Genomic DNA, 25,525 nt, shown 5'->3' with positions numbered 1-25,525 from the left:
GGCTCTGGGCTCCCATGCTCCCATGCTGCTGATGGCCTGGCTGGGGCCACGTGGCTTGGGAACTCCAGGGGCAGGAGCTGGCTGCTGTGGCCGCAGCCCCAGGGGCTCACCCCCTACCCACCCCCATGCAGGGGCTCCTCCCACCCACCCCCTAGGGCAGCTGCCCCAGGCCTTCAGCCTTACCACCTGTATCCTGTGTGGTGGGGTCTCTTCTAAACTGTGACCCCGTACCGGCTGTCGTGCAGCTTGTCGGAGGAGCCGTCCTGTGTCCTGCTGAGAGTGGGGGCGCCCAGGGCTGCCATTGATGCGCAGCCATGGCTCGTCATCCACAGTCAGCGCCTGTGAGGCCTGGCCTGCTGCAGGGTTGCAGGTGGCTGAGGAAGAGCCACCTCCAGCCAGTGGCCTGGCTCTGAGCCTGGGTCCCTGACACCTGAGAGACGAAGAGCCGCCCCTGGGCCTGAGCGCTCAGTGGTGGGGCTGAGTTGTACCATGTCCTCTGTCGCCCGCCCACCACCGTGGGATGGTTACCTCAGGTAGGCCCAGTGTGAAGGTCTTAGGTTTTTCCAAGTAGAAGTGGAGAGATGGGACCTGGGGAATAGTGGGGTTCTCACAATGGGGTGTCCGAGTCTTTCCCCAAAGGTGCAGAGAGGTCTTCTCTGGTTGACCAGGACACAGCTGCATTCCCACAGCTCCGGGCTGGTGGTTGCTGGAATGAGGACCCCACACCAATGGTGGAGGACACAGTGGTGTTAAAGACATCCTGAAGTGCAGGCCTTGGTTTGTTGACTAGACGCTCATGGGGTGCCTGCCTGTCAGCTACCAGGCTCTCCCCGGGGCAAAAGGAAACAGTTTTTTAAAGTCCTTCATATTCTGATGGAGCTCAAATATTTGGGATCATTACACAGATGGGGATCAAATACGAATTATCCATCATGCATGTGAAGAATAAAGCAGAGTGAAAGGGGATAGAGAGGAGCCTCCGGGTACAGGGAGAGGCTTGGCTTGTGGTGGCTGGAGACTTCTCCCTGGAAGACGCCTGAGTGGGGTGAGGATGAGCCATAAGCAGGTGATGAGGGCAACATCATGTGCACAGGCCCTGAGGTGGGAGTAGGCTGGGCAGGCATGAGCAGCAGGAAGCACTGAGCAACAGGGAAGGCAGGGGGTGCTGAGGTCAGCAAGGTGTAGTGGGGTCAGATCAGGAAGGGCCCCCTGACCCTGATAGTGACATTAACCATGAAGCATCTGGGGAGAGGAACAACTCTACCCTAGGCACCTAGGCACACCGTGCTCTCCTACCCTGAGCATCTTCCTATCACTCTTGCCTTGGGGACCAGTCATGTATGGCCTGCTACGGACCTTCGACATCACCATCCTTCATGTGTCGGCCTCCTGGACTGTCGGGACACATGGTAGCATAGTACTTAACAGCTGAGCCTGCACCTGGACTGCACAGGGCAAGGGCCAGCTATATCCCTACCTGGCTGTGTGGCCTGTGGCAAGGTCTCTAGCTTTTCTGTGCCTTAGTTTCCCTAAAAGCAAATACTGAGGGTACCTACATGTATCCCGTGTGAGTTCCAGTTTTATTTCTGCACAGTACTCGGTGCACAGTACCCTCTGCATGGTCTGTTCTTCCCTTCTCTCTCTCCTCTGCTTAGACCCCTTTCCCTCTGACTAGATAACTTCCCCCGTAAAATAGTCTTCCTACTAACCTTACTCTCAGAACAGACAAGAAGCTGTGTTGAGACTTTGCAGAAGTAGCATTGTCACTGCCCAGGGCCGAGCGTGGAACTGTCTCCCAGACAGTTTGTGCGCAGCGTTGAGGAGAGAGGCCCCAGGACAGAGCGGCAGTCATGTGAGACTCTTCTGATAGGCATTGTCCAATAAGTTCGTCCAGCAGTTTTCTTCTAGAAACCTTGCTCTTGGCTCTTTCTACAATATAAATACCCAGCTTGAAAGGAGACAAAACCAAAAGCTTGGAGCTGCGCTCGTATTATAAAGATTAACTAGTAAGGGCAGTGGGTTTTTTTTTTTTCTTAACGACTCTCTTTGAGGGGCACCTGATGGCTCAGCAAAGGCAGCTATTGAGCATGAGGCTGAGTATTTGTTTCATTTAACTTAAGGGTCTCAGCTGGATGGTGCTGGGATTCAGCCCCAGTGTCAGTTATGATGACCTGCCCTAAGTGGGACTTAGGAGACCCTCTGGGTCATACTGCCCTCGCCCCCACCCCACCTCAGCCCAAGAGAGAACTGGAGCTGCTGAAAGATGTTGAGTCCCCAGCCCTAGCACAGGTGGTGGTTATCACATGCAAGAGGGATGCAGTGGCCAGCGTCGGGGTTGGGTGTCTCTCCCTGTAGCCTGCATCCCTGACGCTTCCCAGAAGGGAGGCCACATAGCTGCAGAGGCTCATACCTGCCAGCAAAGTCCCATTGTGCTAACGAGCGGGAGGCCTGGAGGGCCAGCCGTGCCTGGAGACACGTGAGGGTCAGTGTCCTCCGGACTGAAGGGCTGGAGCGCGGGCAGGGAGGCAAGCGCAGCTCCCCGGGGCACTTGGACATAGGGCTCACAGCCACAATGCAGCTTCCTCAGAGGCCCACCCCTGTGATCGGAGCCAGAGGGAAGCAGTGCAGCTCTGGCACGCAGGCTATGTGGGCAGCTCGTGTCCCCGATCACGGTGACCTCTGTGGAGCTACGTGATCACAGAGCACACTCCTGGGATAGACGTGGCAGGTCCAGCCTCAGTGGCAGCGGCAGTCCCACCCTGCTGGCTGGGCATGTGGTGTCCCATCACACAAGGGTGGCCACCAACTGTCAGTGCTGTTGGGCGGGGGGGGAGCAGCAAGGGAGCCTGGACACCAAGAGGAGAAACCCCGGTGAAGGGGGCGGAGAGCTCAGCAGGGGGAACAGGGCAATGCTCAGGTGGAAAGCAGAGGGTGGGAAGAACTGGGCCCCATGCAGCCCATGTTCAGGGAGGTATGTGCAGTGGAGTTCACCCAAGGACAGGGGGGGTAAAGCAATTTCCCCAATTCTCCATGCCCCCAGCCTTGTCTTTTCTGGGTCCTGTTTCCGCACCCCACGTACCACCACACAACTGTCCTGTTCCCCCTCTGCACCGGGTCCTCCTCCACCCAGAGCTCCCAGGCTGCCGACGAATCCACACATCTGCTTGATGCAGCCCACTGCCCTGGGACCTCGCAGAGCCTCCATCCGTCCCTCGTTAGCTCTGTTAATGCTCCATGTCCTCCCAGCAGCCATTCTCAACAACAGGCAGTTTTGCCTACAAGGAACTTTTGGGCACGTCTGGAGACCCTTTGGGGGTCACAGCTGGGTGGTGGGAGCAGTGTGACTGGCATCTCGTGGGAAGGGCCAGCAGTCCCTGCTGATGATGAGGAATTACCTGGCCGAGTGTGGCAGTAGTGCCAAGGCCTGGAGCCCAGCCTGGAGGAATTAGCACGGGCCTCACGGGTTTGCTGCTGCTGCGTACCTATCTCTTGCACCCGTGAGGGGATGCACTCAGAGCCAGCTGCCTGGAATGCAGGGTGTTTTGCATCCCCAGCTCCTGGCAGAGAGTCATGTTGGGAAGTATCTGGTGGGTGGGCAATGGCCTTGTCTGGTGTCAGCCCTGGGGCAAGCACGAGTGTGAGCGTGGTAGGTGCAGCTGTCACAGCACTGCTGCTGCTCTCTCTACCTGGCCCTGCCCACTGCACTGGGCCACAGTCTCCACAGTCATTCATTAGTTGCGTCCAGTGTCATACACACTAACTTGTTGGTGTCAGCAGCTCAGTGCTACCAGTGCCTGGCACATACCATTTTACCAGCCTTTTCTCATCTGAGGCCCGCAGGGAAGCAGAGGGTGCCCCTCGGCCTGAATGTCCACCATGGGGTTTATCACCTGCACGACAGGCAAGGGCCCTGCAGGGTAGCCAGGTTGCTGCCAGGGTGACCCCACACTGCTCATGAGCTTGTCCCAGGAACTCTGAGTGCGACACCCCCCGGGGAGCTTGGGTGATTGAGGCCACTAGAGATTGAGGCCACCAAACGGAGAGAATGAGAAGCAGCAACACCGTGTGGTGGAGAAGGGATGGTTTCCCAGAAGGTTGTGATTTGGGGCCGCATCTTGAAGGCTGTTGAAAAGTCTGAGCCAGGACATGACGTGGGACCGTGTCAGGGGCTGCTGGGGAGAGAGAGCGGGCTGGAGCCTGGGTGGTACCGTGTATCTGCAACTCTCCCTGTGGAGCCTTGGAGTGCAAGCCCCATGCGGGTCCGTCAGTCCCTGAGCAGCGAGGCGCCTGGGGGTGGAGGGGTCACTGCCTCCCTGGAGAGTAGGGGGCAGGTGGACCTCAGTCCTGGACCCATCTTGTTGGAATTCTCTCCCAAGCCTTCTCACACGATGCTGAGCATTGGGGAGCTGCACTTGGACCCCAGCTCCGGAGGCTGACCTTGACCAGACTCAAGAATCCTGGGAACTCAGCCGTGGGGAAGGTGTCTGCCCCAGAGCCGGTGTCCCCAGGGCTGCTTTCTGGCCTTCACAGTCTCGGGGCTCTGGTGGAGATCAAAGGTGCTTCCCTGACAGGAGTGCAGGTGGGTCCACAAGGGATCTCCCAGGAGGTGGTCCCAGGAAGTCGTCTTCTCACCTCAGCCCCCGGGCCTGTTCCCTCCGGGACTCGTTGGATGCAGGCTGGCAATGGTGCCCCCCTTCCAGGGGGATTAGGAAATGACCTAAATAGCCGGAAGTGAGGCCTTGAACTGGGAGCCACCTGCTGGTCTCGGAGGTGAATCTATGGGGAAGACTCATACCCAAACCTGGGAGCCTGCCTTAGGCCCCTCTTTTTATCCTTTAGCACATTGAACACAGGGTATTGTGTTCAGCAGGTTGGTGTATTTGTGGAATGGTTATTTAGGAGCTTTATTGAATATAATTCACATACTAGAGTTTACCTGTTTAAAACATACAATTCAGTGACTTAGGAAAAAAAGTTTTTCAACTACCACATTGTGTAATTTCTAAATATTTTTGTCACCCCCCCCCAAAAAAAAGAAGCAGCCTCTGTATCTGTTAACAGTCACACCACGTTCCCCCTGCCCCATTCCCATCCCAGCCTTAGGCAAAACCACTAACCTCTCTGCCTCTAGATGTGCCTATTCTGGACATTTCCTATGAACGGAACTGTACTGCGTGTGACGTTAGTGACTGGCCTTTCTCACATATCATGTCTTCCAGATTCATCCATGTTGTAACGTAGATTAGTACTTTATTGCTTCTTATTGCTAAACAGTATTTCGTCATGTGAACATAACCATATTTTATCAGTCCTCTTGCAAACCTAGGAATTTGTTGATCTTGGGTTAAAATGCAACGTTCAAGGGACTTGCAAAGCTGCTGCACTGGTTTGTTTCATCAGCATATGAGAAATCTGATTTCTCCACGTCCTCACTAACATTTGTAATTGTCTTTTTTTTTTTAAGATTTATTTATTTATTTATGATAGAGATAGACAGAGAGAGAGAGAGGGGCAGAGACACAGGAGGAGGGAGAAGCAGACTCCATGCTGGGAGCCCGATGAGGGAATCGATCCTGGGACTCCAGGATTGCGCCCTGGGCCAAAGGCAAGTGCTAAACCACTGAGCCACCCAGGGATCCCTGTAATTGTCTTTTTTTTTTAATTATAACTATCATAGTACACATGAGGTGATAAATCATTGTGGTCTTGGTTTACATTTCCCTAATGATGTTGAACATCTTGTGAGCTTGTTGGCGATATAAAGAAGCATCTGTTCAATTTTTTTTTCTATTTCTTGATTGGATTTATTTTTTTTTGAGTTGTAAATACTCTATATATTCAGCATCCAAGTCCCCTATCAGATAAGTAATTTATAAATATTTACTCTCATGCTGTGGGTTGCCCTTTCCTTTTGAGAGTATCCTTTGAAGCACAAAAGTTTTTAGTTTGGATGATGTACAACTTAAACTATTTTTTTCTTTGGTTGCATATACTTTTGATGTATTAAAAACCTTTGACTAACCCAACATCACAGAAATTTGCTTCTATGTTCTCTTCCAAGAGTTTTGTAATTTTAACTCTTATGTTTAGGTTTTTGATACGTTTTTAGCTTATTTTTCTATATGGTGTGAGGTAGGAGTCCAATTTTATTTTGTATGTGGAAACATACAAACATTGTCTCAGCCATGTATTAGACTCTTCTTTCCTCTGAATTGTTTTTCTTCTCTAATTGCCCTGGCTGGAATCTCACCAGCGCAACGTTGAATGGTTTTGGTGTGAGGAGAGACAGCCTTGTGTTTGTCCTGACTATGGGTGCAATTGCTATTAGGTGTTTGACCACAGAGCCTGATGTTGTGGGTGTTCACAGATGCCCTTTATCAGGTCGAGGAAGGCCCCTCCTATTATTCCTAGTTCATTGAGTGTTTTTATCATGAACATTTGGTAGCATGTCATTAAGGGGTTTTGCATCTGTGTTCACAGAGGATAGCAGTCTTTGGCTTTCTTGTGATGCCTTTATCTGCTTCTGGAATCAGGACATTCCTAGCCTCATAGAGGGAACTGAGCCAGCATTCCCTTCTCTCCTGTCTTGTGAAATAACCTATGCAGAATAGATGTTTTCAAGTTTTTGCTAAGTGGTGGAATGATTTTAAAAGTCTGTTTCTACTTAGTGCCCAGTGAAGATAATGTTGTAGAACCATCTATAAATATTGGTCAGCAGGTCTAGGCTGTGCCTGCTGCTCTTACTCCACATACATCATCTCATTTAATCCTGAAAGCAGCCCTGTGAGGTAAGTGTCAAGTTTCCCAAGAGCCAGAGATCTGTGGCTGTGAAGCTTAGTGTCTTTGCCTTAGGCCAGAGGTGCTGTGCTTCATGATGTGATTGCAGGGGCCATCCTGTGCTGACTTGGTGGTGGCTCAGAGAGCCTCAGAGAAGTGGGACTCAAGTCTGGATGCCTGAATTAAGGGCCCAGGGCACATGTTCCTCTCCTCTTCCCGTCTGGTTTTTGCAATGCTCACCTCCTTACCTTTGTCACAAAGGCAGGGACACAATGTTGGTGGGGAAATGGCCTCGGTGGCCTCCTGCAAAATGAGTGTCCAGGGGGTCCAGAGAGTGCAGAGGCAAACTCCCATGTTACAAAAGATATAGACCCCTTTCTCATCCTCCTTTATGACAACTAATAATTTCTAATTCTCTTAGAACACTTCTGAATTGTCACATTTTTAAATTGGCACAGATATGTGTTCCAATATGGAATAGCCAAAGATTTTCATTTTTTAGAAAGCTTGCCACACACTGTTCTAATTCTTCTTCCTCTGGGCAGACCAGAATTGTTTCTTTGATTGTTATTTTCTTTTTGTGTCATTTTAGTAACACTCTCTTCGTGCTTCCTTTGGGGGCCTTGTCAGAAGCTGAACAAGCAGAATTGGCCCTCGTTCTGTAGCACCTGAACTGTGCTGGTCCAGGGAGACAGGCGAGGGCAAGTGAGATGAAGGCTGGAGATAATCCTTCATTGTGAGCCTTGGTGACACTCAGATTTGAGGGCTCAAAGTTTACCAAGACAAGCAGCCACATACAGGCAGTGAAAGCCTGTTGGTGTCGTTCCCTGCACATGGCATGTGGGCGTGGTGCAGACTTTGCATGAGGTTTTTGTGGCCACTGGAAGACCATGAAGAGGGATGAGCTCTTCTGTCTTCTTTTAATGGGATTTTTCTTTCAGTGTAACAGTTCTTACCTTGAAATGACAGCAGTTTGGGCTGACTTGATTTTCTTTAAAAAGAGCATTTAAACACCACCAGCTGAACGTCAGACCCCAGAAATGGAGCCTTTCCTTTGCCTACCTTCACGGTGCAAACATTTTCTCCCATTGCTCTCCCTTTCAGCAAGTTGCAGTCCTGGAGCAAGAAAATGCTCTCTTAAAAGATGAGAAAGAGCAGCTTAACAACCAAATCCTGTGCCAAGTGAAAGGTGAGTACCAAAGTGCTTGGTTTTTTCATTTTGGAGTTCAGTTTCCTTTCTGTGCCGATCGCCCCCTCAAACACTCCTAGTGAGAACGTCGTCAAGATGGTACATTGGAGAAAGGCCTTAATACATGGTCTTTACGACACTACTATGACTCTTGGTTTTAAGAGTTGAATGCGGTGAGACACATAATGGACAACGTGCATGAGATTTGGAGTCCAGGGACCTGCACTTGAAGAATGACAACCAAATGCTACTGCCTGGCTTTGCCCTCAATGACTATAGTCCTCAGTTTCTTCATCTGTAGAATGGACATAAAAGTCCAGATGTCAGCTGCGTGAAGGGCTTAGCGTGGTGCTCGACACATGAGCACCTAGGGGCTGTCATAACTGCCGTCTGTAGACTCTCGCATCCGTACATGTCTTGTGGTTTCTTCTACTCAGTGGGCCATCCATTAAGGTTTACCAAAGAGAACATCATGGGTCAGATCCCAGCAGATCTGCACCACTGTCAACCTCCATGTGCCATGTGGCCAAGGAGGAGCTGTGGCTCTCCACAGACCCCAGTCCTTGCCTGGCTCTGTGTGTTCCTCAAATCACTCCCCTCCTCCCATCCCTAGGTCTCTCCCACATTCCATGGGAGGATGGAACCACCCGAGTGCATGGTCCTGCCCAGCGTGAAATCTTGACAAAAACTGACACTTTTTAATTTCCCCTTAATAATTATTTCCTTCTACTGGTATAAATAATTCTGTTCTTGTGCGGGGAAGCCCATCCCATGTGATCTGCTTGCCTTCTCTCCTTCAATCTCCTTACACTTCAGAACATGGAAGATCGGGAAATCAGAACAAATCTGGGAAACAAAACCTGGCTTCTTCCCCGGGGCATTGCCAGCGGTTCCCATGACAGGTGCCACAGGAGAGAAGTTGGTGGGTTAGGTGAGGGACTGTCATGTAGCCTGTCTTCCCCAGAAGCAGGGTGGGCTTTCCTCCTCAAGATTTAAGCCACCATAACTAGCTTCCCTTTGCGGTGGGTGAGGTTGCTGGATAAGCTCATCAGGTGTCCACGGGAGGAGCTAGTCATGGGAAACCCTTTTAAAAGATGAATCAGAAAGTGTGAGTCAATACCCGGGAAGAGAATCCACTCAGAAAGCAAAACTACAGCTTTAGTGTGCTTGCTTTGCAGATGAATTTGCCCAAAACTCTGTCAAGGAGAATCTCCTGATGAAGAAAGAGCTGGAGGAGGAACGCTCCCGGTACCAGAACCTTGTGAAGGAATATTCACGCTTGGAGCAGAGATACGACAACCTTCGGGATGAGATGACCATCATCAAGGCAAGGAGGGCAGTGCCCGACACGGTGATGTGCTATGGATCTGTGGGGGGAAGTGTTCTTTCCAGCACCTCCTCTTGCCACTCCTGCCCATAGCTTTCACCTAAGAAGTAATGGGGCTGGATGAGCCTTCCCAGGGGTGGCTCCTTTTCCAATTTCAGGGGCTTATAAAGATCTCAGGAGCTTAAGGAGAATTCCACCCAGGTGTAACTGTCTTGTTACCTGTTCTGGGAAAACTTTTGAAACCGTGATGGGGGTGGGAAGTATTCTGAGCTCTGCATCCCCAGTGTGTACTGCAGAGAGATCCACAGGGTCAATCATTTCTCCCAGGCTTTGATGAAACACAATATATATAAAAACATCCTATTTCTGCATTTGTCATTCTTTATCATCCCACATAAATGTTCCCTCCAGAAATGCATCTTCAAACAAGATTGATAAGTTAATTGCATAGAAACCAGGAAGAGATACTAAATAGGAACATATATAAATACAGCATTTTCTGACCAAGATGAGTTTTTACTCTCAAAGCCAAATCATATGCAAGGGGGAATAAAAGTATCTTTAAATGAATGGTATAAATGGTAACCTCTATTTCTAATATGCTTCCTATTCCATGAAATTGGTGGAGCACACGTTGAAGTATGGGGCCATTAGTGGCGGGTTTGCAACATTCTTCTCAAGGGCGGGGGAGGATCAATGACAAGGACGGGCTCTGGGTACTTTCAGGGAGGTACGTGCTGTTTCCCTAGGACCTTTCAGAGACATTGGCCAAAGTGTTAGGAATTTGGGTCTCATTAGGAAACTCATTAGGGAACTCAGTCCTGCTGTGGAGTTCCCTTCTCATTGTCCTTCTGTTGGACAGATGACAGTAAGAACTGTGTCAGTGAAGTTTTTGTGAGAATAACTCCATTTAGCCCTTGTTCCCAGAAACAATGACACCTGTTCTTGTTGACAAATGAGGCAGATGTCCCAATTCTAGGATCTACTGACCTTTGGAAGGGAATAGTTCCCATTAACCTTAGTTCATGATGAGGACTCATATTTTTCTCCTTCAACAGCAAACCCCAGGCCACAGGCGGAACCCATCAAACCAAAGTAGCTTGGAATCTGACTCCAACTACCCCTCCATCTCCACATCTGAGGTGGGAGACACGGAGGATGCCCTCCAACAGGTGGAGGTGAGTAAGGCAGGTTCCTGGCTGCTGCCTGTGCTCCCAAGAGGGAGTGGAGCTACTTGAGGTTTACCAGCCGTGTAGAGACATCCTCTACTGGTTGGCAGTGATCAGTGTGCCCAGGGGCTGCTTCCTCACAAAGGGGTCACGTGGACTGCGGTGGACTCACAATAGCCGGAAGTCAACAGTTATTGTGCAAAGTATGTATTACTGTTCACCTTGCCTCCTATCCAGAAAGAGAGGAAGAAGATAGATCACTGGTGCTCACTCTTATAAAATTGAGAACCTATTGTAGAGAGGTAAAACGAGTGGCTTGAGAAGGAACAGCTTCGGGGAGCCTGAGGGGCTCAGTCAATCAGTCCTACTTGTGATTTTGGCTCAGGTCATGATCTCAGGGCATTGAGATCAAGCCCTGACTCCAGCTCCACTCTGGGCATGGGGTCTACTTAGATTCTCTCTCGCTCACTCTCTCTCTCTCTCCTCCCCTCTCCCGCTGCTCCTCCCTCTCTCTCTAATTAAAAAAAAAAAGAAAAGGAACGGCAGTCACTAAAATAGAAATTATCATTCCCATTTAGTATCACAGCACATATAGAGTATCCATAAATATGCAAGAAGATTTTTTTTCCCCTGAGAAGCTGGATTAAACTCAGAGAGCAATTATTTGGAATATATGGAACCACAAATGTCTGCTGCATGACTACATCTTTGTCTCTAAATACTGTACCACACAGTGGACTTTGTAACCTGTGTGTGATTTTGCCAAAGGTCCACGGACAATAATCTTTCCTCTGGCATTTGAGAAGAGGAAAATCACAAGCAGATAAAACCTCACGAAGCACAGGAGAGACACAGAGGAGAGACTGTCATAAAAACAAATGTGCTTTGACACGTCTTTGTGGCAGGCACTGTGGAGTGAGTCCTGGAGAAGTGGTCATCAAGCCAGAGGCTGTCCCTGCCCTCATGGGGCTTGCCTGGTGCAGGGTTGGGCAATGATCAGGTGATGAGAAGAGTTTGTGATACAACTGCAAACATTATTAAGTGTGAGAAGTATGATGGGAGGGACACAGTAAAGATGGGGAAGGACAGAAAAGGAGGTGTTTGGGATCAGAAGGCGGTCTGCCATACAGGTCCATGTGGCCTGCTGCTGGCCTCGAGCACCCAGGAAGTGCCTCACACCTGCTGGCTTAAGGCCCTTGGTTTTATCATTGTAACCCCTTCCATCTGGGTCCCGGAGGTTCAAGGCTGAAGCCACTTGAGCCCCAGACATGCCACCGACACGTATCTGTGGCCTTTTCTGCACAGATCTAAGGACTTCCATCCGTGGACCTCATTCTCCAAGGAGGCCGAGGCTGGTTCTTGAGATTAGGGCAGCTAGCATGGTGCTGGCTAAGCAGGAACACTCGTGAATTGCTAACCGAACCAAATTATGTTGCCACCCATGTCTATGCACATACTTTAAAAGTCCACATAGATATGCTTGTGTAGATACACACATTCGCACATGCACACCTACACACAACGGGACTCGGGGCAAACCCAGGCACGAGTCCAGGGGGAGAGGTCTGGGAAACTGATGCTCTAAGATCTGTGGAATACACGGGTTCTGTGACAGGCAAGTGCTCGTTCTGTTTCAACGTGCAATGGAGTGATGTTTAATAGCAGTTTGCGGGGATTGTAACCACGTGGAGTCTTCGTCGGGAAGCGTCAAAGCCCGAGGTTTACAATTGCTCTGGTAGAAGACCACTTCCATAAGCGAGCTCTTTTAAATTCCAAATAAAATGGCTGAGTCTTTATCTATTCTTGGAATGTAGGAGTGGTTATCTTAAGTGGCTCTCACAGGAATATAAATGGCCAAGACTCAGATGTTATCTAGACAGAAAATGAGCCTGGAGTGCCAACTTCACAATGAGAACAGAGGGTTGGTTGGCACTGGCTTTGCCTCTGGGGCGTGGACCGATGTCTGGGTGGAGAGAGAAGACAGGCAGCTGATAGCAAGGCAGGGTGTGAGCTGCTGCATGTCCCTTAAGGCACGGATGCTTCTGAAAACCCCTTCCTGGCTTTCTGTATTCCCCCTGAAGGACATTGGCCTGGAAAAGGCGGCCATGGACATGATGGTCTTCCTGAAGCTGCAGAAGAGGGTGCGGGAGCTTGAGCAGGAGAGGAAGAAACTGCAGGTGCAGCTGGAGAAGAGGGAGCAGCAGGACAGCAGGAGAGTCCAGGTGAGTGCCGGGGCTGCAAGCCTGCAGAGCAGCCCCGGGGTGCTGGTAGTAGACACCTCGGCACACTCCTCCCGGGGCTCCCACGACAGGCTGTGACCCCTGGGGTCAGGCGGGGCTGGGTTTCAGAGAAAAGCTGCTCTTCATGTTGGTGTTCTGTCGAGTCTTCTCAGCCTACAGAAGCCCCCACACCACCCCAGGTGGCCAGTGGGGAGGCTATCCCAAGCACCCCCAGGGCAAGGGATTTCCAGATAGTAAGCCAGGGATGAGCCTATGGCACTGCCACCTGTCGCAAAGAGGATGAGATATGTGATTCAAGTATAAATCGAAGTCAAATATCAGTGAAGAAGGGCGCTTGCCCCTTCCTTGGAGGCTGGCACGGGCTTGAGTTTAGCTCCACCAGGTAGGGTGGACCGGGCGTGCGGTCGCTCACCCTTCCATCCCATGATTTCTCCCTGGCCTCAGCCCTGATGGCTACCAGAATCTTGGGTCTCCTTAGCATCTCTGGACAATCTCTGTCTCTGTCAGGGACCTGCTCAGCACTGTGCTAGGGCCAGGCCCAGAGTCAGTATTCAGCATGTTTATGAAATGAGAGGAAATAAAAATGTCAGAAAACTCCCTAGTTTTCATTGAGAAACGATCCAGGCTGGGAAGACCAGGGGCAATACAGGTTAAAAATAGAGGCATGTGCCGCATCGGGTACCGACTGGTGCTGTTGGAATGGACAGTGCCCACAGCCATTGGCAGAGATAAGGACGTCAGAGCCACGTGCTGTATTTGGGAGGTACAAGGACCACATCTAATGGGGCAGGAAGCCAGTTCTCATGTGGGTCATGACATTGGCTGACCTCATGGTGGGTTTGTCAAGGCCTTCGCTCTGTGACAGGCCTGGTTTGCCTGTCATGGGTTCCACCCCCTTCCCACTGCCTCTGCCTCTACTCACCGATTCCTGTCAGTAACACCTGGCTTCCCTCTGCCTTCATCTGTGGTGTAGACTGTGGTCTGTGTTGCTAGAATATTCTTGGTGGTTCTCCTGAACACTAGGTGGGGAGGTAAGTCTCGTTGGTGGACTTAAGTCTTGCAGGTGGATTAGATTCAGAGCAGAGAGTGAAAGGATTAGGTTTACAAAAGGCTTGGCCCGTTAGAAGAGAAGCTACCCTGCCAGGCGAGCACAGAACAAATATACCAAATGCCACGTCGAAGACACCAAACAGCACCTGACAGAGAAGTCCCCAGCCCACCCAGCTACCACTGCATGTTCACTCTTTAGGGTCCCCACCAGAGAATTGCTGAATGATCTTGAAATCTTGGCTCTGTTCTTTGTTTAATATTAAAGCAGCAGCAGTCCCAGTCAGCTCTTTACTTGCTGCCGCAGGGGGAGGCCAGCCAGGAGTGTGGACATGCCACGTGGCCACAGACAACCGTGCAGTATATTTGTTCTGGGAGCCTTTCTATTTGTTCTGGGATAGTAAGCCAGGGACGAGCCTATGGCACTGCCACCTGTCGCAAAGAGGATGAGATATGTGATTCAAGTATAAATCGAAGTCAAATATCAGTGAAGAAGGGCGCTTGCCCTTCTATCCCTTTCTTTAAAAGTAATCGCTGATCAAGAGTTATAACTATGGGCTTGCCCCCAGGCCTAAATGTATATTTAAGAAAAATCTTGTTTTTGACAGAGTTTCATAAGAAAGGCAAGAGTGGGGCAGGATATGGAAGGTGTGGAAACCCTCTAGCAGCGTCCTGAAACTGAGCTTGCAGAGATCCTATTGTTGGATCTGCCCCTGGTCCCAAGAGAGATCCTGAGCCACCTGGGTCTTTGCTCTGGAGAGACGAGACCTGGGGTCTCAGTGATACAGAGAAGCCATCATGGGAGGAGGAGGGCAGAGAAGTCTGTAGGATGTGCCATCAGCATGAGAGGGATAGCCAGGCTGTCCCTGTATTTAACTTCCCGTCCATCTAGCTCCCTTTCCCTGGGCCTGGCAAAGTCACCTTTGCCGCCAGGGTGGTTCCAGCTGGCTGCCCACTTGGCAATGTAACTGCCAGTCCACCTTAGGGTGGCCCCCAGCCTGTAGGTGATCTCTGTGCTCCCAGAACAAATATACTGCACGGTTGTCTGTGGCCACGTGGCATGTCCACACTCCTGGCTGGCCTCCCCCTGCGGCAGCAAGTAAAGAGCTGACTGGGACTGCTGCTGGTGCCAGAGGGAGGGCAGAGACAGGGACCTGGGCGGCAGCTTATAGGGCAGCAAGCCGTGCGGTCAGTGCAGCTGCCCTGAATCTGGGAGTGTCTGCGGGAGGTATCCCCTGACCCCCCTGTCTCCACCTGGATACACTGGACCCAGTGTATCCACCCAGCAAGGTAGCTTTCCCTTGGATGGAAGGTTGCAGACGCTGTAGATGATCTAATGAAGCACAGTCAGGTTTTAGCTCCAAAACCCATGTTCTTCAAGGACCGTCACCCACAGATTGAAATCACCCCAAGCACCCCATCTATGAAGGTTTTCCTGCCCCTTCTTACTGATATTTGAAGTCCAGTAGCTGCCACATAGTTAGAGTCCTTGGTTCCCTGAATCCTGATGGGCTAGTGTGACAGCTGTTGCCGTCCACATCCCTCGGTGCTTACTGTCAGACAGTGGTCGCCGAGCACCATGGGCCAGCTGCCGGACTCCCCGCTGTAGGGTGACACTGAGGGAGCAGCTGGGAAAACACAATATACATGTGCACACACATCCCCAAAAACCTAAAAATAACTAATGTCCTCAATAACATGATTAGAGATTGACCTTCTTAATAAGTACACAGTGTTAGGAGCTAGTTTCCTCAGCTGCAGAAACAAAGTCCCACAAACGGGATGACTCAGACAACAAATTTATTCTCTTATTGAGGAGAGAATGGGAAACTTAAATTTTGGTTTAAGGTTTCAGCAGAACCGTGCTCCCTTAAAGCTTTTGGGGAATCTATTCCATGCGTCTCTCTGAGTGTCTGGTGTTGCTGGAAGACCCCTGACGTGGCTCCACAAGACTCCAGTCTCAGCCTCCATTTTCACGTGGCATTCCTCTATGTGTGTGCCTGTGTGTGTGTGCAAGAGAACTCTCTTCTTGCAAGGGTACCATTAGGGCCTGTCCTAATGACTCCTCGTGATTGGGTTTGATCTGCCAAGACCCCATTTTAAATTTGGTTACGTTCACAGGTACCGAGGAGTTAGGATTCCAACATCTCTTTTGTGGGGACATAATTCAACCCCCAACACAGTGTGTACGTATTCGTATGCACAAGATCATATGGATAAAGTTAGGGAGTGAGGGCAGGCAGGGAGGAGGGGTCATTCATGGAGAGCTTCCTGGTGGCCAGAGCAGTGAGCTGTGTTTTGGCGGTGGGAGGGAAGTGGACACAGGAAGTGGGGAGTGCAGGCACTTGCACAAGAGTGAAACAAGCATGTAGCCTGTGGTTGGAAATACTCCCGTGGAGCAGCTGCCTCTAGTCCGGGCTCATCTTCTGACCCTCTGTCTATGCAGGTGGAACAAGCAAAGAATGGCCTAGATGTGGACCAGGATGCAGATCTGGCCTACAATAGTCTGAAGGTAAGACGGTTGGTGGGCAATTTCCTTGAACTCCCCACATTCCCACTGTGGAGGATGGATGACGGAGTCTGTTCACAAGTGGAGCTGTCAACACATGATACCCCCTTAGTTTCTTCATCTTTGGGATGAGGACAGCATGTGCTTACTCCAGGGCACTGGAATCTATCCACTAGGAAACACAGCTAGGTGTCCCACGATTTGGTTCAGCTTTGGTACCAAGTACCTAGAGAAGACACAGACACCCTGCTGCTAGGGTCTCGGGCCCACAAGACTGTCACTATTTCAGATGCCAGTCACATTGGTGGTCCCAGGTCACCCACGCTTCTGTCCAACTTGGCTACATGTTGGGAATTCCCATAACTCCCTCCTCCAGTCTGATGTTAGAACCCAGCATAGCATTTTTATTGACTGTTATTGATTTATTATAAAGGTTGCAACTGAGCAATAGCCAGAGGGAAGAAAGGGGAAGGGACCCTGAGACTGCGTACCTCTCCAGGAACGCACTCTCCCTGCACCTCCACATGCTCATCAACCTCAAGTCCTTTGAAGCCCCTGCTTAGGGTTTTATGGAGATTCCATTACACAGGCACCAGCGATACAATCGTTGGCCATTGATGTTTAGCTAAACCTCCAGCCCTCCTCTTCCCCTTTCGGGGAGTTGGTGAAAAGGGCTGTAAGCTCCAGTGCTCTGATCTCAGGTAGCTGGCCCTCATCCTCATCCCCATGAACCAGGTGGGGCTGAAGGGGCTTGTGAAGACTTAAGACCCCTATTGGGAGGAAATGCCAAGGGTTTTAGAACTCCTGAGGTGTGAATCCAGCCCTGGGCCCAAATATAACAAAAGACATTCCTCTGACTTCTATCACTAAGAGTTAGAGGAGTTTGTGAAGCTCTGCACTGGGAACTGGGGCCGGATGTCACCTGCATCTTAACCTATGTGATACGGTTTCTGATGTCACCTGCATCTTAACCTATGTGATACGGTTTCACTTACAGTAACATGTGGCCAGTGGGGGACGAATCTACTTTCAACAATGATCTAGACCTGCACGGAGAGATGTAAGGCAGAGGGATGTCCCCACGTGCCCAGTGCTGGCTCAGTGAGAGCTGGCGAGGTCACAGGGTGGAAGGCCTCAGGCTCCAGGGCAAGCAGGCCCACATTGACTGCAGTGAGGAGCACCAGGCCTGGGGCCAGGAAGGGTGCACGGAAAAGGGGGCATTGGGGCACTCCTACTGCCTGCTCCCATTCCCGGGCACCTGTGCATCCAGTCTGCCAGGCCCGTGTGGTTCCACTTGTGGGACCACAGATAATTCTGGGAACAGCTGCATTGCCCCAGGAGAACAGCCCTGAATCCTGCCTGCAACTTTTTGAACCACTAGAGCCACAGAAGTGGGTGCCTCATGAGGGCTCTCCTTTCTGAATTATTGACTAGACTTATTTTTCTCATGTGATACTTAAAAGCTTCAAAACTCTACGGGAGAGGGGGGTGGGTGGGTGGGTGGTAGGGACCTTCCTTATAGCATTCTTCAGCTGCCAACCCCGAGCAAGTCATTAGGCTGATGGTCTAGCCCAGCGGGTCTCCAAGAGGGGTCTAAGGCCGGCATTGCTGCAGATGCACTGCAAATGCAAATTCTCAGCCTTGGCCCAGACCTGCCGTGTCACAGTCTGTTTTTAGTCGCCTTCTCGAGGTTTCTGTTACCCCTTCAACCTTGAGAACCACTGCTCTGGTCTGGGGGCAAAGCGCCGCCTCCAGGTCTCCCACCATAAAATCCAGTCAAAAGCTCCACCTGCATCCAGCTGCCTCCCGAGAGGATGCTGCATGCTGTCCCGCAGGCCATTCCCACAGGCTACGTCTCCTCCTCCAGCGCCAGCATGGGGCTGGCACACACTTGTCCCAAGGTCCTGAAGCTCCGTAATGGCTCTGCGCCCTTGGGCCAGGGCTCTCACTGTGCTCCTTGTCACAGAAGCTGGCCTGGGAGACCCCGCTGTGGAGGCTGGTGCCGTGCTTCTAACTTAGATCCTGACCATGAGGGAGGTGATGAAAATGGGGTGTTTGGGCCAGAAGCCTGGGCAACCTGTATAGTCAGTGGGCCTTTGGGAGGGCAGAAACTTGCTGTGCCCACCCAAAGCGTGGACCCTGCCTGCGCAGGAAAGATCTAAGCAGGTGACGAGTCTACACACGGGGCTGCTAGTCTGTCTTCTCTAACCCGACCCTTCCCAAACTGCATTTGACAAACCTGCCCCCAAGTACAGGGTGAGATGAGGCTCCCCCGGGAGGACCCCTCAATGAGTAGTGATTTTTGCTGAAACTGAATTCCCTGACCGGAATTTTATCAATGGGTGGGATCCTTCCCTAGTGCACGGAGGTGCAGAGGCACAGCGTTGGGGTATTGGGCTGCAGGCTCAGGTGTGCGCCCTGGGGGGTGGGGGGAGGTGCTCAGGGCCCTCACACCTGCACAGGATGCTCAAATGCTTGAGGAGGGCCAGACTTATGCAGTGGGGTCGGAAGGTGGGACTCCTGGACCGGGCGTGGGGAGCCCGGGGCACTCGTCCCAATAGAACCTCTGAATTCATGTGTGCCTTCTCTGCTCCATCCTCAGTGTCCTCGCTCAGAAAACAAAGACGGTGTTTATTTTTTATTTATTTTTTCCTACTTTTATTTAAATTCAGTTTGCCAATATACAACCCCCAGTGCTCATCTCATTGTGTGAGATTATTTACATGGTATCCCAGTTCTTTGGTCCTGTGGCTTCTGTGATAAATGTGCAACCAGTCCCCACTTATCCACCTTGTAGGGTGGTTTTTTTTTGGGGGGGGGGGCAGTGGGTGGAGGGTAGATTTTGAATCCCATATATTGCAAGGCCCTAAGAGCATTATATATAAGATTATCAAACTTTACATGGTTTCCCTTTGTCAAACACAAAGTTAGATATCATACCCAGATAACTTAAAATACGTTCTAAAGTTGAATCTCAGGGCTCCTGGGGAGCCCAGTTGGTTGAGCATCTGCTTTTCACTCAGGTCATGATCTCAGGGTCCAGGGATTGAGCCCTGCACCAGGGGGTAATAAATTTATATAAACTTATCAACTAGTCTGCTGCTTTCTCTCCCTCGACCTCTCCACTCATAAATAAATATATAAAAAAAAAAGTTGGACTTTAATGGTATTTTTGAGTCTGTACGCAGGCAGTTTTTCTCCTGCTGGCACTAGCAGCTGGTGTCTTTCTATGTGACCAGAACAACAAGAGTGTGTTCCTGGCATCCCCCAAAATCTTGGTCCACACAGTGCTCCTTAGAATAGGGGTGGGAGGGATGCTCTCTAGAGAAGTAAGTTCAGGAAATCCTGCAGTCCTTGTGCTCTCTTGGAAAGTCACAAAGTACATTCATGTATTAAGGTTTTAGAAAGTCTGGAGTTAAAATGTGTTGTTTAAAATTAACCTGGCGTTTCCACAGGATGGGTTTCATGGCTGGATACACTCGAAATACGCACACTATTGATCGCCTCAGGACTTCGGGGCCTGCTCTCATAGAGGCCTCAAGTGAAGTGCTTCACACCAACAATAGGGCTGTGGGTTCAAATCCAGTTTTAACTATGGGCTTCTTGCCAGCCAGAACTTTTGCTGTTGCTGTTACTCTTACAATGAGAAGGTTGCTCTTAGCTTACTGGGAGGGCAGGGTGGGTTGATTCAGGAGGGTGCGGGGGGAAGGCTCCTGGGGTGAGAACCCCAGGTCCAAGGAGCCATGGGGTGTGCAGCTTGGGCTGTCTTCCAGAGGCAGGAGCTAGAGTCGGAGAACAAGAAGCTGAAGAACGACCTGAATGAGTTGAGGAAAGCCGTGGCCGACCAAGCCACACGGGACAACTCCTCCCACTGCTCCCCAGACGGCTATAGCCTGCTGCTGAACCAGCTCAAGCTGGCCAACGAGGAGCTTGAGGTTCGCAAGGAGGAGGTGCTCATCCTGAGGACACAGATCGTCAGTGCTGACCAGCGCCGACTCACTGGCAGGAGCACGGTAACCACATGGAGCGCTGGGCTGCGAGGGGGTGACACCGGGCGGTAGATGTGCTATTTTGTTGATGTATCTTCTTTGCCCCCGAGAACCTTAAACCTAAAAGGGTAGCCGCTCTTGCTCTAGGGCCTTCCATAAAGACAAGGCAAGATATTTGCCAGCCTCTCACCATGACCCTTCATGGCAGACTTTATTGGCAAGTTTCTGGAATCTTCTGAAGTTACTCAATATGAATGTGTTCAAAGAGAACAAAGGACAGAATTAGAAACAAGGGCCATGGCCTGAGCAGTCCCTTTGGCCTGGTTTTTCACCCCATGTTTTGTGCCTTGCTGTTTACTTCTATTCTCAGGTAGAGAGTCTTTCAGCCCTCCCAGGGTGGCAAGGCCGGCTTAGCATTTGTTCCTAGTATTTTCACCTTCTGGGACAGATTGGGGTGTGGGGGGATAAGACAGTCATGGGTGTGGGGGACCCATGCTGGGACAGATTATCACCCTGTCCTTCAGATTTGGGGCACTGCCACCTCCAGAGACACTGTCACCGTCCTCTTCCCTCTCACTACCCCACACTTGGGGCCTTTTGCAGCCAAGCCTTGTCATTCTGTGCCTGTGAAAGTCCCCTTCCTGCTTGGGTTTAACTGTTGCTATCTGAGGTCATCCTAGGCCTTTGTTTTTCCCTAAAACCTTGGCAGAAGGTTGTTTGTTTTTAAGTAGTCTTGTCCAGCATGGAGCCCAAGGTGGGACTTAAACTCGCCACCCTGAGATCAAGACCTGAGCTGCCATCAAGAGTCAAACCCTGAACTGATTGGGCCACCCAGGGCCCACCCCCACTCCCTCACCTCCTGCAAAAGCTTGTTTCCATATAAAGTCTATCAAGTCCTTTCATGACAGTTGTTGATGTTGCAAGAGTTTAATTTTAATCTGGGACCTTCTAGGAGCCAAGCATTAATGCGAGAACAAGCTGGCCTAACAGTGAAAAGCACGTGGACCAGGAAGATGCCATTGAGGCCTATCATGGGGTCTGCCAGACAAACAGGTAAGCACCACCTGCCAGTAAGTGTGCCTGGAGGAGGTGTGATGGGAAGGGGTCTGGCCCAGGCTCACGTGTGACGTTTGCTGTCCGACCAGGCCCCTTGCTCAGCATCAGGGGCTCCTTGTGACAGGAGGTAAATGAAAAGAGGCAGACTCAGTGAATCCACATCCCTAGGAAACCCCATGTTAGCTTCAGCAGCACTCCAGTAACACAGCTGGAGCCTCCAGAATGCAGATCTCCCCGGGACCATTGATGGGCAGCAGGAAGGACAGGTGAGAGTGACTGGTGTCACTGAGAGGGAAGCCAGACCTGATGAGCCCCATGACCCGGGGCAGGGGTCTGCTGCTGCTCTTTGCTTTACTACCTCCTGTACTCCACACAGCTCGTGGGCCTGGAGCCTAGCATTTCAGAGATGGAAGCCAAGCGAGGCGCCCCAGAGGTCGGATGGGAGAATGCAACTACTGCCTTATTGGCTACAATGAGGTTTCCCTGGATTTTAGTGAACTGACCACCTCTAGACCCTCAAGGATGAGCTCCCTGGGTTAAGGCGGGAGCGCATGACTGAGGCAGGTGGCAGGGCCTGGGTAAGACCCCTGGCTAGTATGGCAGAGTGCCTGCAGATGTGCACTCTGGAGTCCACACTCTGACCAGCTTATTAGTGGCTCCTTCATAACTGCTCAGTGCCTCAGCTTCCTCCTCTGAACTGGGGACTGTCCCAGCAGTGCACCTCCCAGGTGGTGAGGGAGAAGTCCAGGTGCGCTAGTCCATGTGATGCACTTAGAATGCTGACTGCCATTACTGATATTGTTGCCTCTCTGGCCCTGTGGGTCCTCGTAAGAGCAGCACCTCCCCTGAACATGATCCTCAGTTACTAAGCATTTGTGCAGCATTGCCACAAACCACAAGCACATCCAGAAGATGTCAGGAGGTGGCGCTGGGAGGGGAGCGTGACATTGGCAAGAACGGCACAGAGTGACGTTGCAAACTTAGTGCTGTGGTTTCTAGGTCTCCCAAGCTGGCCCCTGCTTCTGCAGATAGGGAAACTGAGGCCCAGAAGGGGTGAGCTGCTCTGGCATGCAGCCCACTCAAAACTGAGTGGAAGTAGGATCCAGAAAGCCTGGCTCCCAGGCAGGGCTGCTTCCAGCGCGCTGTGTAGGTAATCAGAAGATGACGGCATCTACTCACCAGGAGGAGAGTTTCTGTCCCCGAAATGAAGGCGAGCCTCTCAGGGCTGACACTGGAATCGAGGTTTAGTCATTTAAGATGATCCTGGGTAAAGAAATGTGTCGAATAAGAAAAACAAAACACGGGTAATACTGGAAATTAAGAAAAGAGATAAAAAGGGACAGAAACAAGCTGGACCCTGATGAGGGACAGTGGGTGTGAAGATCTTTTTGGTTTTTTAAACCGTGACTGTTCTCGGCATTCAGCTCCTTTTTTATTCCCCCAAATGGTTGTGAGGGGTCCAGTCCCAGGGGCTGCTTACTCTTACCCTGGATTTGTCTTCCTTTGCAGCAGTAATCATAATGCTGATAAAATAAAAATCACTTTTTTTTTTTTGGCTGGGTACAGTATACTTTATTGATGGTACATGACAAGGTAGGGCTCCCCAAGCCCCTCCCCTTCCTCGGGGTCTAGGATGTAAATTGGAGGTCAGGATATTCTCAGTGTGTTGGGAGATTAAGTTGGGGCAGGGACTTCCCAGCAGCTGAGGGCCTCTCTCTTCCTCTTGTTCTTGCTGGGGCTGGTGGTCCAGGAGGCTCTTACTCTTTGGAGGCCATGTGGACCATGAGGTCCACCACCTGGTTGCTGTAGCCGAATTCATTGTCATACCAGGAAATGAGCTTGACGAAGTGGTCATCGAGGGCAATGCCAGCCCCGGCGTCAAAGGGGAAGAGTGGGTGTCACTCTTGAAGTCACAGGAGACAACCTGGTCCTCAGTGTAGCCCAGGATGCCCTTGAGGGGGCCCTCCGATGCCTGCTTCACTACTTTCTTGATGTCATCATATTTGGCAGCTTTCTCCAGGCGGCAGGTCGGATCCACAACTGACACATTGGGGCTGGGGACACAGAAGGCCATGCCAGTGAGCTTCCCGTTCAGCTCAGGGATGACCTTGCCCACAGCCTTGGTGGCGCCAGTGGAAGCAGGGATGATGTTCTGGGCAGCCCCTCGGCCATCACGCCACAGCTTCCCAGAGGGGCCGTCCACGGTCTTCTGGGTGGCAGTGATGACATGGACGGTGGTCATGAAGCCCTCCACGATGCCGAAGTGGTCATGGATGACTTTGGCTAGAGGAGCCAAGCAGTTGGTGGTGCAGGAGGCATTGCTGACAATCTTGAGGGAGTTCTCATGCTTCTCGTGGTTCATGCCCATCACAAACATGGGGGCATCAGCAGAAGGAGCAGAGATGATGACCCTCTTGGCCCTGCCCTTCAAGTGAGCTCCAGCCTTCTCCATGGTGGTGAAGACCCCAGTGGACTCCACAACATACTCAGCACCAGCATCACCCCATTTGATGTTGGTGGGATCTCACTCCTGGAAGATGGAGATGGACTTCCCATTGATGACAAGTTTCCTGTTCTCAGCCTTGACTGTGCCGTGGAATTTGCCATGGGTAGAATCATACTGGAACATGCACACATGTAGTTGAGATCAATGAAGGGATCATTGATGGCGACAATATCCACTTTGCCAGAGTTAAAAGCAGCCCTGGTGACCAGGCGCCCAATACAGCCAAATCCGTTCACTCCAACCTTCACCATCGTGTCTTGGGGACACGGCTGGCACTGCACCAGAAGATGCGGCTGTCTGTCGAATGGGGAGGAGCAGAGAGCCAAAAATCACTTTTCTTACATCTTAATATAATTGCATTCCCAGCAAGCCTGGGGCACAACAGGGGACTCCTAGCCCAAGACACCCAGTTAAGTACATAAGGAGCTTCGGGCAGAAGCCTGAAGAATGGGTTCGTAGCACCTATCACACCTGGAGAGCAACCTGAGCCGACCCCACCCGACCTTTGTGGGTCTGTGCGTCTCCTGTCTGGGTAGTCCCAGAAGTGAGGGAGGACAGCGGGGGCCAGGCAGGCCAGGAGAACAGGTGATGATTCCTGGTGCCCCTCATGGCACCCGGCAGCGAGGCCATCTGTGACCCGGGCAGCCTCTGTGCCCTGAATGCTGAGCTATCTCCCCTTTCCTGTGATTTCCCTATAATAGAGAATGTTCTGGTGAGAACAGAAGGTGTAGGATGCAGACATGATTTGGGGTCGGAGAGGTTGCAAAAAAATCTATCCTCTCCCTAGGAGAAGCTTACACTCATGCACTGGGTTTTGCTTACATTTCTGGAGGCTTCTGCCCACACCCAGTCACAGCCCCTCTGAGAGTCCTTGGTTTCCCAGTTTGGAATTTCTTTTGCTGATGAACTTCCAGAGTATTTATAGAGTTCTGTTCAATCTTTATAAGGGCATCTCTTCTTTTGTTTTCAAGTTTGGGAAGAGAAGCCAGTGTTGAGGGTCTGTTCTGGCAGCAACCACAGGAATGTGGATGGCTCTCCTGCCTCCAGAAAGTGTTCACACTTGGGAACTAAGGGAATTGAGCAACATTATTACCATTTTACTTATGGCCCAAATCAAGGGAGGGCTGGTCCTTGCCTCAGAGATAGGCTGCTGTACACAGAGCGGAGTGTCTGGAGGGTTTGTTGGGGTTGAGGGGTGGGGAAGTGGGCCAGCAGGAGGGGCCAACCTCACCTCCAGGTGTGTACTCATCACAGACCTAGGTAGGAGCAGGATGTGGTGAGGGCTCGGGTCTAGCTCTGGGAACAGGGCTCTTGTGGCCACTGGCCATTTCCTCTCAAGTCTGTTGAGCTCCAAACTCAGAGTGCGTTATTGGACCTTTGCTTGGGTCCCAGGAAAACTTGCAGTCCCTCCTACCCAGAAGGTTCCAGGAAACAACAGGCCTTTGGCATAAAAGGTCGCTTTGCCTGTCGCCTCCTGGGTTTAGACAGGTATACCTGTGGTCATTCCAGTGGGCCTGCATGGGACTGTGCAGATCCTGCATAACCAGAAAGGAGGGTGTGTGTGGATTTCTTAGGTTTGGAGGTTGTGGCCTATTTGGCTCTGAGGGCCCACTGCTGTGGGATGGCCTGCTCAGAACCACAGAGGTTGGGGGGCGAGCCTCATTCTCCCCAGCTCCCTTCTCTTGAGCCCTCACTGTTCCTGTTCCCAGCTGGAAA

At 51.2% G+C, this 25,525-nt stretch overlaps 1 protein-coding gene across 1 annotated transcript in view; it reads left to right on the top strand.

The window, feature by feature from the left end:
- Positions 1–25,525, top strand: part of MYO5B (myosin VB) — a 326,731-nt gene that overhangs the window by 275,428 nt on the left and 25,778 nt on the right. The window contains exons 23-29 of the mRNA XM_072734804.1: positions 7,882–7,966; positions 9,145–9,293; positions 10,352–10,471; positions 12,544–12,684; positions 16,196–16,261; positions 20,032–20,271; positions 21,200–21,300. Of these exons, the coding sequence (XP_072590905.1) occupies positions 7,882–7,966; positions 9,145–9,293; positions 10,352–10,471; positions 12,544–12,684; positions 16,196–16,261; positions 20,032–20,271; positions 21,200–21,300 (902 nt within the window). The remainder of the gene's footprint in view (positions 1–7,881; positions 7,967–9,144; positions 9,294–10,351; positions 10,472–12,543; positions 12,685–16,195; positions 16,262–20,031; positions 20,272–21,199; positions 21,301–25,525) is intronic.

The sequence above is a fragment of the Vulpes vulpes genome, chromosome 13 (assembly GCF_048418805.1).
Source record: "Vulpes vulpes isolate BD-2025 chromosome 13, VulVul3, whole genome shotgun sequence".
Lineage (NCBI taxonomy): Eukaryota > Metazoa > Chordata > Mammalia > Carnivora > Canidae > Vulpes > Vulpes vulpes.
Note: the sequence above shows the minus strand (reverse complement) of the source record. Positions and strands in the feature narration are given on the sequence as shown.